Raw genomic sequence first — 14914 nt, forward strand, 5'->3', positions numbered from 1 at the left:
GTAGAAGCTGAGTGGGTGATTTTGGACTGGTCACATACTTTCAGCCTAACCTACCTCACAGGGTTGTTGTGCAAGTCAAAAGTTGGAGAGGAGAATGATGTAAGCTACTTTGGTTCCCATTGCAGAGAAAGACTACTTTTCCTCCTGGGAAATCATTGTTGTCAATCTCCAGGTGAGGGCTGGCAATCACTCAGAATTACAACTGCTCTCCAGATGGCAGAGATCAGTTCCCGTGGAGAAAATGGTGGACTCTGTGGCAGTCAGGGCTTCAGAGCACGGAAAATGGTGGACTCTGGCAGTCAGGGCTTCAGAGCACGGGAGAGGCTGCAGGTGTGTGTGTGTGGGGAAATGGAAAGCTGAAGAGTGAGGGGGAAATAAAGGTAGGTTGATGATTGGCTGGGAAGGAGATAGGGTTGCCAACTCCAGGTGGGAAATTCCTGGAGATTTGAAGGATGGCACCTGGAGAGGGTGAGCTTTGAGGAGGGGTGGGACCTCAGAAAGGTACAATGCCATAGACTCCACCCTCCCAACCAGCTATTCCCTTCTGGGGAACCACTGTTCCCAATCTCAGGAGAGGGGTGGAAATCACTCAGAATTACAACTGATCTCCAGGAGGGAGGGGGGAAGAGATGCAAAGCTGAAATCAGAGGGGCAGATAATGGCAGGTTGATGCTTGGCTGGGAAGGAGATAGGGTTGCCAACTCCAGGTTGGGAAATTCATGGAGATTTGGGGGGTGGAGCCTGGAGAGGGTGAGGTTTGAGAAGGGGTGGGACCTCAGACAGGTACAATGCCATAGACTCCACCCTCCAAACCAGCCATTTCCTCCTGAGTAACAATTGTTGTTAATCTCCAGGTGATCACTGAAAATTACAACTGGTCTTCAAGTAGCAGAGATCAGTTCCTCTGGAGAAAATGGTGGACTCTGTGTCATTATACCCTGCTGAGGTCGCCACAGCACATTGACGTTGAGTGCCTAAGGCCTTGGCACTCTCCCAGAGCCTCTTTCTAGAGCTCGTTGTATTTATTTCCACAACGGGTCTTATTCTTAGTGTGTGTGTGTGTGTGTGTGTATATATATATTAAAAAGGCAAGCTGTGCTGGCGATTACTTACCTACTCTCCCATTGGCCACTAGGGAAGCTACCTTGGCGTCCTATTGGCCCATCCCGCCGGCTCCTCCATTCTTACACCCCCACTTCTGATGCATTGCACCTTGGGAATTATAGTTCTCAGCTGGCCTTACTGCAACCATAGCAAAGGGAATTAGAATGACAGCTCACAAGTTGGGAGTCCCAAGAGGCCGTGGGCAGTAGCGGGGAGTTGTTTGAAGTGTTAATCTTAGTTAAAGTGTTGAACGGGAAGCAGCTTTGGAACTGAAAGAGGTTGGGGGAAAAGGGAAGGCCTGGACATCTCCCTGAATTACAAATGATCTCCAGACTACAGAGATCAGTCCCCATGGAGAAAATGGTTGCTTTGGAGGGTGAGCTCTATGGCAGTATACCTTACTGAAGTCATTCAACAAATTTTACCCTCCCCTAAGTATTGCCAACTCTCTTCCCATACTACCCACTTGGGCCAGCAAAATGACTTGCGACAGCCTTGCTTTATAGCTAAGCAGAAGGAAATGAAGCATTTCGAATGTGAGCCTGGATTTGCAAGGTTTTCTAACATTTCTTGAACCAACAGGGCCTGGCATTTCCATGTGGGAATGAATAGCAGCTGACCCAAAAAAACCCCCAACCCTGAATGAAAATGTAAAGTACAATGATTCATAAAATCGTTCTTCAACAAACCTGCCCCTCCCTTAAGTATTGCCAACCTCCAGGTGGCACCTGGAGATCTCCAGCTGTTACAACTGATCTCCAGATGGCCAAGATCAGTTCTCCTAGAGAAAATGGCTGCTTTGGGCAGTGGACTCTATGGCATTATACCCTGCTGAGGTCCCTCCCCACCCCAAACCCTGCCCTCCCCAGGCTCTACCCCTCAAATCTACAGGTATTTCCCAACCCAAAGTTAGCAACCCTGTAACTGGCCACGAAACCACTTTCCAGACCCTTGGAACCCAGAAAACATGGCAGAGGAGGAGGTGCTTTTCTACCTTAGCTGCCACTGCATAGCCCCAAATCAATACACCAGACTCCTATGCACTGTGACCCTTCAAATGCCTCCACATTTTGATTTCTGCTTTTCCTTAATAAATAAGTTTCAAGTTTCAATAACCTTTAATGGCATCAAAATAAATAAAATTTATGTCCAACACCTGCCTTCTAAACATAACTCAGCTCCCTCTATTTTCCCCTTCCCTCCACCACCCCACTAGCCACAGCCAGGACACTCATCTGGAGCGTTTTTCTAGAGCTCATTGTATTTCTTCCCATAACAGGCCTTACTCCTAGTCTATTATAAACGTTTTTCATATTAAATTTAACTTGTATAAAATATCATAATAGAGTGCTTAATGAACACTATATTGTGTTTAATGATGGGATCTTTGTAATTTTCCTTAGCTGGGCTGTCAAATTGACTAATCTCATTATCTCCCAGACTTTTTAAACCAATACCTTTTATCTAGTTTTGATTGTACTTTTCAGTGTTTGACAACAGTTAATCTTACGGTCACCAAAAGATTAATCTCTAATTCATGTAACTTTACTGATAATTCATTTTTTACAGAATTCATTATAGGCATATGAGTGGATCAAATGGTTGGTGTATATTTAGTATTTCTTTGATTGCATCACCATTTTTTGAGAATTTATTATTCCTCTCTACCACTTATATGAATGCCACCTTTTCCAGTGTGCTGCTGGTTTCTGTATGGACTGAATTTTACCACAAACAAGTGATTCAAGTAAGAAAACCAAACTACACAGTGAAAAAGAATGCCCACAAAATGTAGATGGATGTAAAATCTTTTTATTCCTTTAGCAGTGAATTAGCAACTAAACTTGTGGGTGTCATGAATAATTCATTCATTGCTTGTACTAAAACATTTCCACACTCTTGTTATATACCATTTCTAGTTATTTCTTTCTAATGTTTCAGAAGAGTGTAATTCTTCCACTGTCAAAATTCAAAATCTAGAATCTTAGGAGATGGAAAAACTTTACTTCTCTTATGTGTCAAAGCTTAATTTTGGTACAGAGAAGGAATCTTGTAGTTCACTGACGGCCACATTATTTTATATGATACAAAATATGTTCTATATTTTAAACCAGAACGCCACAGAAAATTTGTGTACTTACTGTCTTGTAATTTGCTTATTGTTCCTATGGCACCATAACTGACAAGCTACTATAACTGTTGGATGTAGTTCACTTGTTTTAGAATATATGTGGTTCAGTTATTTTAAAGTATTATTACTTTGGAACCAGTATCCACGAGTGGAAGAGTGGAAACAGTCCTTAACAAAGGTTGGTAGTATGAATGTAGAAAAAATGAGATGCACAAAGTGGCTCTGCTTCTTTACATTACAGAATAACCTTTATCCACCCTGTCCGCAAGTTTACATTACAGAATAAGTTTACATTACAGAATAACCATTATCCACCCTGTCCATTATCCATTGTGATACTTTGTTTTGTCTAATATGAATCTAATCTGCATGAATACCTATTTTGTATGAAAAGGGAGAACTTTTGTGAAACAGCCCAAGGAGTGAGCAAACGTGGCTGTAGCATATTGGCCATACCTCTGTGCTCAGAACCTTTCCATGTGCTCCATTTCAAGATGCCAACAAGAACTTCTGCTTCTCTAGCTGGGGGTGCACAGATAATATACTCAACACAGGTAAGCATGGGAATGGCAACCTCTGCCTCAGACTGTGACAGCTGCAACTATTTATCTTGTCCTCTAGTACTTACTGTGTGTTCTACATCAGCAACACTTGATAGTAATATATACAGTGTGGGGGAGGGGGCAGGCTTGCAGCTATGTTGGCAAGATTTCACTGTGATTTCAGCATGCTATGAAGCTGTTGTAATGGTCCCTGCAAATGTTGGACACAGGGAGCTCAACCACAGTCCTTGGTGACTAACATTCACCCCATTCTGAGCATTACTACTGCTCGGCACCACTGATGGTGCCTATTACCGTGCAGCATCAGGGCCCAATGGAGCAGTTCCAGAAGGAGGTGCAGAAAGAGTTGCAAGATGTAAGTACATAGTGGCTCAATGGCTACACTGTGTTCCTGATGTTGCATGGGGGTCTTAATATTCCCACCTTGTGGGGAATAACAAGAGCACATGTACAGAGTGTATGAGCTCATTTGCTGTTTGCTGCTTCTGCAGAACATAATACTAACGGCTTTTGTTTCTGTTTGTACTCTTTGCAGTCAGCCCTCCAACAGGGGTAGAGGCCAGGATGGAGCCCATTCACAGTGCATTGTCAACCATCTGCTGAGTCTGTGACATGACCGACAGCTGCAGTGACCGGTGTCTTGGGTTGAAAGTGCTCTTGTTCTACTCTGCATACTGCATCACTATAGGCTTTTTAACAGACTGTTGTTCATTCAGCACAGTTGTCCTTCTCATAGGCATGTAATGATATAGGCAGCTCTACCTTTGTTTCTGTAGTCTGTAAGTGCAGCTTGTAGAGACACAAGAGTGTTGGCCACCCCCTTTGTCTGCTTGCTGTCCAGATGCCTAAAGGTGTTCAATAAATGTGTGTATTGTTTCATAGCCGTGTCTCTGTTTAATTGGGGTTTAATAGATAGGGATCAGCCCCCACATCCTGCTGCTGACTCACCTCAGGTGCCTTCAGCATGGGACTTACACTGGGAGAGGGCTGAAGGGGTTGTCTGACCCTTGCATAGGTATGCTTTTGCAAAGAGGAGAGGGAAAGCCTTCAGGTGGCACACATGGATGAGGACAGGTGATGGTAACAAACTCCCTAAGTGCAACAGGGAATGGGGAATTGCTTGCCAAAATTATTGGTTTGTGGGGCAACCAATCAGCAAAGGTGGTCCCACCTCAGTGGCTGTGTCTGATGGTGCAAAACTTCAGCTATGGCCAGACTCCTCCTAAGGCTGACTGGTAGGTACCTCCATGTGGTTTTGCAAACCGATACCCTGGGTGTGCTATAATTGTGCCTTCTTACTATGCAATGCTGTTCTTTGCAGTATTCCCTGTCCTGGTATATGTAACTGGTGTTGATGCCACAGCTGCATTATGCCGTGTCTTGTTCCTGTATGCCCATTTGGGTATTTGGTTAAGGGATTACTCCTGAGTGTGTGCGGTGTGGGTTGTAGTCTGGCCTCTTCTTTCTCTTCTGGTGCTGGGTGGTCATTGTCTGGCTGCCAGTATTTCCTTTAGAGGGATCCAAACCCATTGCACTCCTGTTTGCTGCATGCATGCTCATCCCCAGTGAGCTAGTGGGTATTTGACTGGGGAAGCTTCTGTGAATGTGCAGTTGTGTATTTCCTTGTTTTTGCCCTGGGGTTTTCATGCCATTCGCCTGGTGAAATGCTGGTGTTTCTCAGACATTCTCCTATAACCTTGTAAGGGAAGGGGTCTTGGGTGGTCTATCAAAGTTGATGCTATGAAGCCATCTGGAGTGGCCACCTTCCCTTCCCTTTGTGTGTACCTGGGAAATGGGAATGTGGTTCCAGGATAGGTCTAGATCAGGGGTGTCGAACTCATTTGTTATGGGGGCCAGATCTGACATAAATGAGACCTTGCTGGGCCGGGCCATGTGTATCATAAAATGTAATGCCAGGTAGCGGAGATATAAACTTTATAAAGGACACAGACAAACACAATTAAAGATCTTTTAAACTTTAAGTAAAACATGCTTAAAACACTAGCGATCTTGCAATATTTTGTCTATTTAATAGTATCTGATAACTGACACCTCTGATCTGAATTATTGCATCAAAATGTCTGTGCTGTAGCAATCTTGAGTATGCTGTTCAGGTGTGTATCTGTAAACTGCAAACCTACTTTTGATTTATTGACATTTTATTACAGAAATCTCATGCTCAGTGTTCCTAGCCTAGGACCCAGGGGAAAACATGAAATGGCTGGGCATTGCAACCTTTTATACATAAGGAAGAATTTCAGACAGACGATATAATCCGGAAGAGGAATGGTTCCCAAACGGAATATATTTGTAATTTCAAACACAAACGCTTTTGTCCCGTTTAGGAAACGGGGCTGAAGCGTTTTACCTGTCAACCGCTTCCAAGTAGTCTTCAGTTTCCTCTCCCCGTTCCGATGCACTTTTCCCCCGCCGTTTTTCGCCCGCGCAGATGACGCGGATGAAAAACGGCAAGGGGAAAGCGGGGAAAAGCAGTGCAATCTGAAATGGCAAACCGCTTCAGATCCAGCTCTTTACCGGAAGGAGTAAGCCATGTGTGAAATGGCAGCCCTATACCGGTTTACTCCAAGACGGATCAAAAACGGCTTCAAAACGGGTTAAAAAGGGTAATGTGAAATTCTTCAAGTTGTTTTATGTGCTGGTCAAGAACATGAAAAGGCATCCTAACACAGACTGAGGGTCATGTGCTTATCTACAAAACTATACTCTTCCCCAGAGAAATAACTACAACTTCCTACAAAGGGTCTGGACTTCGTCTGGACACATATTTTCAGTCTATTCCACCTCACTGGCTTGTTGTTATTCCTCCTCTAAAATAGCTCACATTGCTTTCTTACTGAGAAAGACTGGATCATGAGGGCATGAATACAGTAAAAAGGGGAAGGGAACCCAGTTTCACCCAGGAGAGCCCTCGTATAAAGAGCCTAACAAAACACACACACACACACTGTAGCAAGGCACACAAAAGCTCATATGTTGAACACAACTTTGTTGGTCTTAAAGGTGCTTGGTATTTCTCCCGTGCGATTGAGGCAGCCCAGCAAAGCAAACTCTCCCTCAATCCCTCCCTCCCTTCACGGAGGAGCCTCAGCCAGTGGAAGAAAAGGAAGGCTGCCCTTTGTTTCCTGCAGCCTGGCCAGGAAGTGAGCTCTGGCTGTTCCCTCCCTCCCTCTGGGAGGAGGAGGGGGAGGAGCCTCAGCCAGTTGTTTATCAGACTCCCAATTGCACAGGAGAGCCTTGCCTATCGATCTCTCCTGTGTGATTGAGAGAGACTGGTAAAGCAAGCTGTAACATGGAAGCAGCAGCAGACCTGCAAATGGAAGTAGGAAACAGTCAAGGCCTTGTGAGCCTGATTGGGCCTGATCCAGCCCACGGGCCACATGTTTGACACCCCTGTCTAAATCTTAGACTTTAGCAGCAGAACCAAACAGGAGTTCAGTAATCAAGCCCCGTCCCCCAAAATCTCAAAGAAGGCTTCAGAAAAATGAATTTGGTGATATGCTAGGCGCATATGTGTTTTCAACAGTTTTCAACAAGTAGCTTATTGGTTTGGCCCCTATATCTGCCATTTTATCAGTTTTAGAATCAATTAAATTAAACTCTGTCTTGAAACTTATTTCTGAAGCTTCATTTGTGCAAATGCTGAGGAGACAAACGCCTCCTGCTTACATTGAAGGATGCTGTGTTACTTCCCCTGTGATGTTCTGTGCATGGGCACAGGTGACCTGACATTGGGGTGTGTGACTGTGTCAATATGCAACAGGTGGTTGCTTCCACCTGATATATGCATCATCAGCATGCTGCACCATGATTGGAAGGGGTTGCTATGGTGCAATTATGTTATGCTCTCCACACCTTAATATGAACTCAGTGGAAAATCTTAAGGATGCCTTTGTATTTCTTTAGCAAAATGAAAATAGAAGATCTCAACATTTTGTAAGTAATTAAAGGCTGTATATTATACTGCTGCTCCCATCTAAATTTTAAATAGCCATTTGGTCTTAAGTAGAATTTACCCTAAATACTTTCCTTCAAATGTTCTTCCATCTTGTAGTGCAGACTATTTTGTTCTTGCAGAACAGTGTTGTGACTTTTTTGCAGTATTTGTTGATTTCATATTAACAAAGACATATTATTCCATGAGAAGCTTTGCTGATGTAATTATTGGGGTCTTGGTATTATTGTCTTCAGATTGCAGAAATGCTTGAGTATAATCCCAAATCCTGTATGTCTTCCTTGGATCCATATTATATTGGCATGTTGTATACATTTTGCAATTAATTTTGGTGTTCATGGTCCATTTTGTTTTCAGTTGACTATTGTCTATTACGTTGTGAAAGTGGTTATTAGTCCCTAAATTGTGAGATTGCTTTCTCCTGTTACTTTTCATACCATTTCTGTTACTCCTCTCTGAAGTGGTTTTCCATTGTATTCCAAATAATTTCCCAGTCCTTATAGGTTACTTTCTGATATCCTTAAGGAGATCTTCTGATTTAGTAGTAAATTTGGTCATAGCTGTATATTTTTCTACCTCTGCCTGGAGTCACACAATAAAAATTGGCAGTAGATTCAGGAGAGGCAGAAGTATAATTTTACCTGAAGTAATATTTATTTATTTATTTATTTATTTGATTTTTACCCTGCTCTCCCCGCCGAGGCAGGCTCAGGGCAGCTAACATAAGAAAACAATAGATAAAACAACAATATGGTCTACATGTCTTCATGAAAAACATGCTTTCCATCAGGGGTAACATCACACAGTAAGATGGAGATAAATCCATATTGAATAGAAAGGCTAGATTATAGGCATCTTGTTGGAGGTTTGGTGTCATGCTGACAGTATTCTATGAAGGTCAGTTTGCTAGTGCTCTTATAGTACTCTGAGCATTGTCGAATGAGAGCAGTGGCATTCCTGATTCCCCCATGACAGCAAGTAGATAATTGTGACTCAGAGAAAATATAGCAGGCAATGCTGATACACCTTTCTGATACCACCTTTCTCTTGTTTTGAAAAACCCAAATGGGGAGATGAAGAAAAGAGTGATAAACTGGGTTACATCAGGCTACATTGTCAAGCAAAGAGCAGATGTCCTGTCAGGTTCAGGTAGAACATTAGTGAAAGAGCCTCTCTGCAACTGTCTCTCAAAATATAGCTTGCACACATGGCTGAACGGAACCTGAGACAAATATGCCAGACTCAGTTGTTCCTTTCTTCTGTACTAGTTTGGCTTTTGTCCTTGATACCACTGAAATTGTAACTTCAGGAGAGAAACCTCATAAATACCAATTAAAATATGTCATTTCCTGCTTTATATGTTTCCCTCCATCATCAAACAGTGAATTGCTCATAACTGAGGTGCTCTATACTCACTATGCATTTATTCTAACTCCAGAGTTACCTTGTCGCAAACACACACACCCCGACCTTAAGGGCAGCAATATAATGCATAACCAGGCCAAGGAGTTGTGTCTGCATTGGTTTGGGCTGCTTGTACAACACATAAATGTGGCTCTTCTGGTGGCTGCCTCTTCTCCCATTCCTCTATAGAACTGTGGCAACAAAAACTCTATTATGTCTCAACGGAAAAGGACAAAATCAATGCTCCTGCTAAGCTGTGGAATCTTATGAGCAAAAATTCTACTTTGTGAGCTACTGGCATTAAAGTTGTGAGCGAGCAGTTTGGCTACTGCATAAATTAGTTTGCTCTGTAGCTGTCCTTCCTAAGCTAAGACAAAAATGTGTGAGCCAGAGGCTAAAAAACTGAGCTAGCTCACACTAACTTAGCTTAGAGGGAACACTGGACAAAATATATATGGTCAGACACTCTGTGAGTTGTACCATTGATTGCTGTGAGTAGGGTGTTTGGAAGAATGTGTGGTGTTCCTGAGTATGAGAGACCTGTTGTGTTTTTCTCATTTAGTTGCTTCATTTCTGGCACCTCATTTCTGTGTTTATGTGTCATTGGCATTGGTTAGTTTAGATTCACAAGTCTTGGTATTCAGTTTTTTCCTGATGCATGACAGTGTAATAGTCGTAGGAAGAAAAACTAATCACCTCCCTTCCCCTTTAAGAGATGTATGGCAAAAAGTGCTCAGTCTGACGTTAATGAAGGCCACAGAAAAATCACTTAGGCCCTGTTCATAGAGGCTTTTTGGGCCGGGAGTGGGCCGGATTGGAAGCGCAGCAAATGGGCGCGATCCCACGTCAACATCTGGCTGGCGTTGCGCTCCCATCTCCGGTCCGGCCCTTCCCCCGATGAATCGCTTCAAAACTGAACCACCTACCTAGGTGGTTCATCCGTTTGGTCCGTATCATCGCTGGCCGTGGGATTGGCGGCACGTCTTGCCGCCGGCGCATCCCCGGCCCCCAGCCGAACTGCGCATGCGTGAGCATGCGCAGTTCGGCAGCCTCCCCCTCCCGAGCGTCCCTACCTCCCCGGCATCTGATCGGGCCGGGGAGCAACGGCGCGCGGTGCACGGGATCCGTGGGATCCCGCCCGCGCGTCTCTTTTTTGGTGCGGCTCTATTTAGCCGCGCTTTGCCAGGTGTTTTCCCTGCCGTGTGGCAGGGGCCTTTGTTATTTTTGCATTGTACTTACCAGCCTGGAGACCGATTTAGAACTGTTTGTCCTTACATAAATACTGACTGAACCCTTGTGATACAAATGGGATGCTGCCCCTGGTTTTCACACAACCATTTGTGTATGGGGTGGCTGCTTGGGTATGCAGACAGTGGCTCCCAGCTCATAAAGACTTGGCCGATCAGATGCAGAAATTGGCTTTCAGCGCATGTTAGCAAGCACTGAAAAAAATACCCACCAGCATCTGCTGAAAGTCAAATCCTGCACATGGCACTGAGGATAGTTGAAATGATGGGAAGTACTGCTTTCTTTTAATGTTGCCATATGCCCAAATGACAGTATGAAGAGGTCTTCAGAGAGCTGTCTCCACAATTGAGGAAAGGTCTGATAAAGCCCTGGAACATGGGTACCGAACAGCAGTACGTTAGACCATTTTGCTTGGCATCCAGGGCAGGGCTGCCCAGGCAGTCAAGATGGACTTTTCAGACACTGTCAGTCTGATAGTGGATCCAGTAGCATGGGAGAAAGTGATAGGTAGGCCTTCCGCCAATATCACCTTCTGATCCCACACAGCTTGCTAGCTGGGTTTGAGGTGATCCCCTGACATACCGGCAACACCACTGGGGCTCAGCTTGCTCCCATTATGTCCTGCCAAGTACAAACTCTGTCTGTTTCTCCACCCTGTTTTGTTTGGCTGTACACCAAAGTCATCACAAGTAGACTTTGCATTTTTTTCAGCACCTTAACCCAACCTACTTTTGTCTTAGAAACTGACCCATTGTTCCTAGATGTGACCCTTTGAGGGTGAGTCCTTTGATGATGTGTTAGCGGTGCCTGCTGTGAGGAATTCAGTTTCCAGGCTCACCAGAGTAAACATTGGGTGGTGTATTAAACAAACATCAAGAGTGCAGTTTTATGATGTTGCTTCCCCCCTTCCATTGCAGATGTTGACGAATGTGTTGATGGGACTGACAACTGCCACATTGATGCCATCTGCCAGAACACTCCCAAATCATACAAGTGCATCTGCAAATCTGGCTATACCGGGGATGGGAAACACTGCAAAGGTAGGGAGAATAGGTTAATCCACAGAAATAAATATAGGTGGAAATCTAGCCATGTCTCCGTATATGCATTTATGTTGTCAAATGCAGAGAAGGACTGTGTGGTGTTCTGGCTTCAACACCCCCCCCCCCACACACACATAAAACAGTTTATGTGGAAAATTTAAAATAGGGAAATGGCACAGGGCAAAAAGTTCAGCTCCTATCATCCCTGTACTGTTTTCCAAATCAAATTAGAAGCCACCTATATCCCTTCTACATTTAGTAAAAATGAAAGCATCAGGTCATGGACCCTCTGGGGTCAAGTGTAGTTTGGCTCTGAATTATAGTGTGCAGATGGGTTTGGTTGGGGCAGGTAGGATGGGCTGCTATAATTACCTGCATGTGGTTCCAGTAAAGGGGCAGGGGGTGGAGGTTATTCACCTGGCTTGCTGGGAACTTTAGGAGGCAAGAGAAGGTGGCTGCTGTGGAAGAGCCTCATGGAGAGAACAGCTGGTAGCCCCCTGGCCTAGTGGCAGCCGGGATCAGCGGGCTGGCAGAGGCAGGCATTTGGCTGCTGATGCTGCATGACTACCCCAGCTGGGTGTGGGACCCAGTGAAGTGATTTTTGACTGCCAGGCCCTGGCAGCCTCAGAAAGGGTGAGGCAATGCAGGAGGTGAGAAGGAAGATAGATAGGGAAGAAGGGCAAAGAGAATGGAAGGGGAAGAGCTATAAGAAGGATAGTAGAAGATGGTGGTTGAAGATAGCATGGAGAAGGCAAGGGAGGAGAGTGAGGCAGTGCTGAGGGAGGAGAGAAAGAATGAGAAGATGAGGTAAGACAGAGAGATGAGGGAAAGCCACCTCAGCAGAACTCTACCTTAATGTGGTTGGGGCAGAGGCCATCCTTGCCACAGTGGACCCTGGTGTAGAGAATTAAAATTTTGAAGTCATGTAAAAAAATTGTTTCCTCATGTTTTTAACAGAAATGTTTGGGAAAATTGAAATTTATGCAATATTTTCTAATCAAACCTAAATTTATTTTACTTTTTCAAGTGCATAATTTATAATTTAATTACCATATAGCACAATTTGATATAATATCTTATGGAATTTAGAAGGATAAATGCCTTAATTTTCTACAGACCAAATTGTGAATATACTCAGCATTTGAGAAAGAGAGAGAGAGCTCCAGGCTTCTGCATCTGATGAAGTCTTAGCACATGCCATCTTATAGGTATCAGAAAAAATAAAAGTTGAAAATACAAAGCAACTTTTGTAGTGAACAATAGAGTGTGTATTTGGATAGAAATAATTTCATACAGTCACAGTAGGACTAACACAGCAACTATCATTATCTAATGCTGTAGATTGTCTTACTTAGAAATCTTCATACTGTGTAGTTTGAGCAAGTAATACCTTGTCTTACAAAGCATTCCAGTCATTCCTAAAGAGAAATTTCATAGGACTTTTTAAAAAGGCCCTCCCATTTCTAGTTTTCTTATTGGGAAAAACTGCAAATGTCCCTAGAAAAAACCTATGGGGAGGGGTTCTTCCTGAATTTTCCAGGGTATTCCAGGCTTTCACATTTCTATCCAGGTGGTATGAACTGTGGGCCATTTGTATCTGTAAGACCAATAATAAAGCTGTTTGTCTGGCCAGACATCCTCCTTGAGCCACCATGGATGGGTTTTTCTAATGTCACCCCCCCCCCCCCCCCCCCCCCCCAACTAGTGTTCATTAAGCTGCTTTGCTGCCTCGGTATTAAACTCTAGGCTGTGTTTCTGGTACTATGTTGGGTAATAGCAGAGATGCATCTATCCTCCATTTGGTGCAAAAACCACTAACAAAATTGTAATGATTTTGTTAAAAGTAACTGGTATAGTATATGAACATGAATGGCAGTTTTTGACAGGAGACTGGAGTGGGGGACGGGAAATGAATGTATCATATTGGTTTATATGAGATGTGGCTGTTGAGACCATCACTGGTGTAATACATTTGCAAAGTCTAACTAGATCCCTTTGATGAACTATGTTGGTAATTTTTGATTCTGGAGTTCTCTTGGGTCATTGGTCTTCTCTATTCTTTGTGCAGATGTTGATGAATGTGAGCGAGATGACAATGCTGGCTGTGTCCATGAATGTGTCAATATCCCAGGGAATTACCGATGTACCTGCTATGATGGCTTCCGCCTGGCACATGATGGGCATAATTGCCTTGGTAAGTTATAGTTTAGCCATTTACATGAAAAAGTATTGCTCTAGGTTTGAAAAAAATAATAAATTTTGTTATGAATAATGCCTTATTCCTAATTCTGAAACGGCCTGAACAGTAACTCTGAGAGTTGTGACTATTTGTAGTCTAGATCTTGAAAGTGAATTCTTCCTACAAATTCAGTGACACCAGTAAACCGAAGAAAGACGAGTAGCTCATCATCTTGTCAGTCCCTTCACTATCAAATGTATGAACATAAGAGTACTGCATTAATAAGGTCAGATAGCAGACAATGGGCTTGTATCAATGCAAAATGTCTGCTCAGGCGTCTGTTCTTAGAACCATGCATCCATTGTTTTTCCTCCTTGTCCTTATGCTTTGTCTTGTTCTTGTTCAGAGAAGAAATGAAAAGCACTTTGGGCCAGCAGTACAGTTTGAGTAGTCTTCTATTTCTGCTAACTCTGTCACTTGGTATGATGTTGCATAAAGACCCCAGCTGCAAAGTTTTGCCGGAGTGTTTATTGAATCTTTGCCCCATGGACAAATGCGATCTCCACCCTTTCTCAGTAGACAGAAGTGGTGCTGTTGGATTCATTTGCCAAATAACATATGGATCAGGAAATGTATTGTTGGTAAATAGACTCTCATTACTCCATCCTTTCATTCTGGTAGAAAAATGATAGGTGGCGGGAAAACAGATGGTAAATATTGGTGTCTCATTTTGCAAACAGCAGATTGCAAGAACAGTGGCAACAAACAGGTATAAAAAGGTGTTAAGAAATAGTTTGTGAGTCCCATAAGCATTGCTTTTGCTGTGAAATAGTCAGATTAAGCATAGTCCTATTTAAATCACAGCTAAAGATCTTCTTTTAAAGAAAAAGAAACCGCTGGCATGGCTGCTGGATACAGTGCACTGCCACCAGGGAAACTACCTCATTGCCATCTGAAGGCTTCCGTTGAGATGCTCCTTTTCCTAAGCAGGTGAGCAGTGCTCAACATATTCCTGAGGACGTTTACAAGCAATGTTCCTAGAAACTTTGCCTGTCAGCAACAAGTCCTTGCAAGTTCCTGTATTCTGCCAGCTGGCAAATGGATTGCATGCCTGCCTGCCAGGACAGTTCACTGAATCGCTTGCACAGGGATGAACAAAACCATTAGACTTGAAGCCACAAATGATGAGAAAGGCTGTGATTATGGGGATTTAAAGGAGGTGATTTATTTTTCCTTTTTTTGGTTTCTGTACTTCTAGGGGTTATGCAC

At 43.5% G+C, this 14914-nt stretch overlaps 1 protein-coding gene across 1 annotated transcript in view; it reads left to right on the forward strand.

Annotated features, from left to right (window-relative positions):
* Nucleotides 1-14914, forward strand: part of SCUBE3 (signal peptide, CUB domain, EGF-like 3) — a 186104-nt gene that overhangs the window by 37485 nt on the left and 133705 nt on the right. Inside the window, exons 2-3 of the mRNA XM_015423957.1 lie at nt 11341-11463; nt 13535-13660. Of these exons, the coding sequence (XP_015279443.1) occupies nt 11341-11463; nt 13535-13660 (249 nt within the window). The remainder of the gene's footprint in view (nt 1-11340; nt 11464-13534; nt 13661-14914) is intronic.

The sequence above is a fragment of the Gekko japonicus genome, unplaced genomic scaffold (assembly GCF_001447785.1).
Source record: "Gekko japonicus isolate JY-2015 unplaced genomic scaffold, Gekko_japonicus_V1.1 scaffold370, whole genome shotgun sequence".
Classification (NCBI taxonomy): Eukaryota; Metazoa; Chordata; class Lepidosauria; order Squamata; family Gekkonidae; genus Gekko; species Gekko japonicus.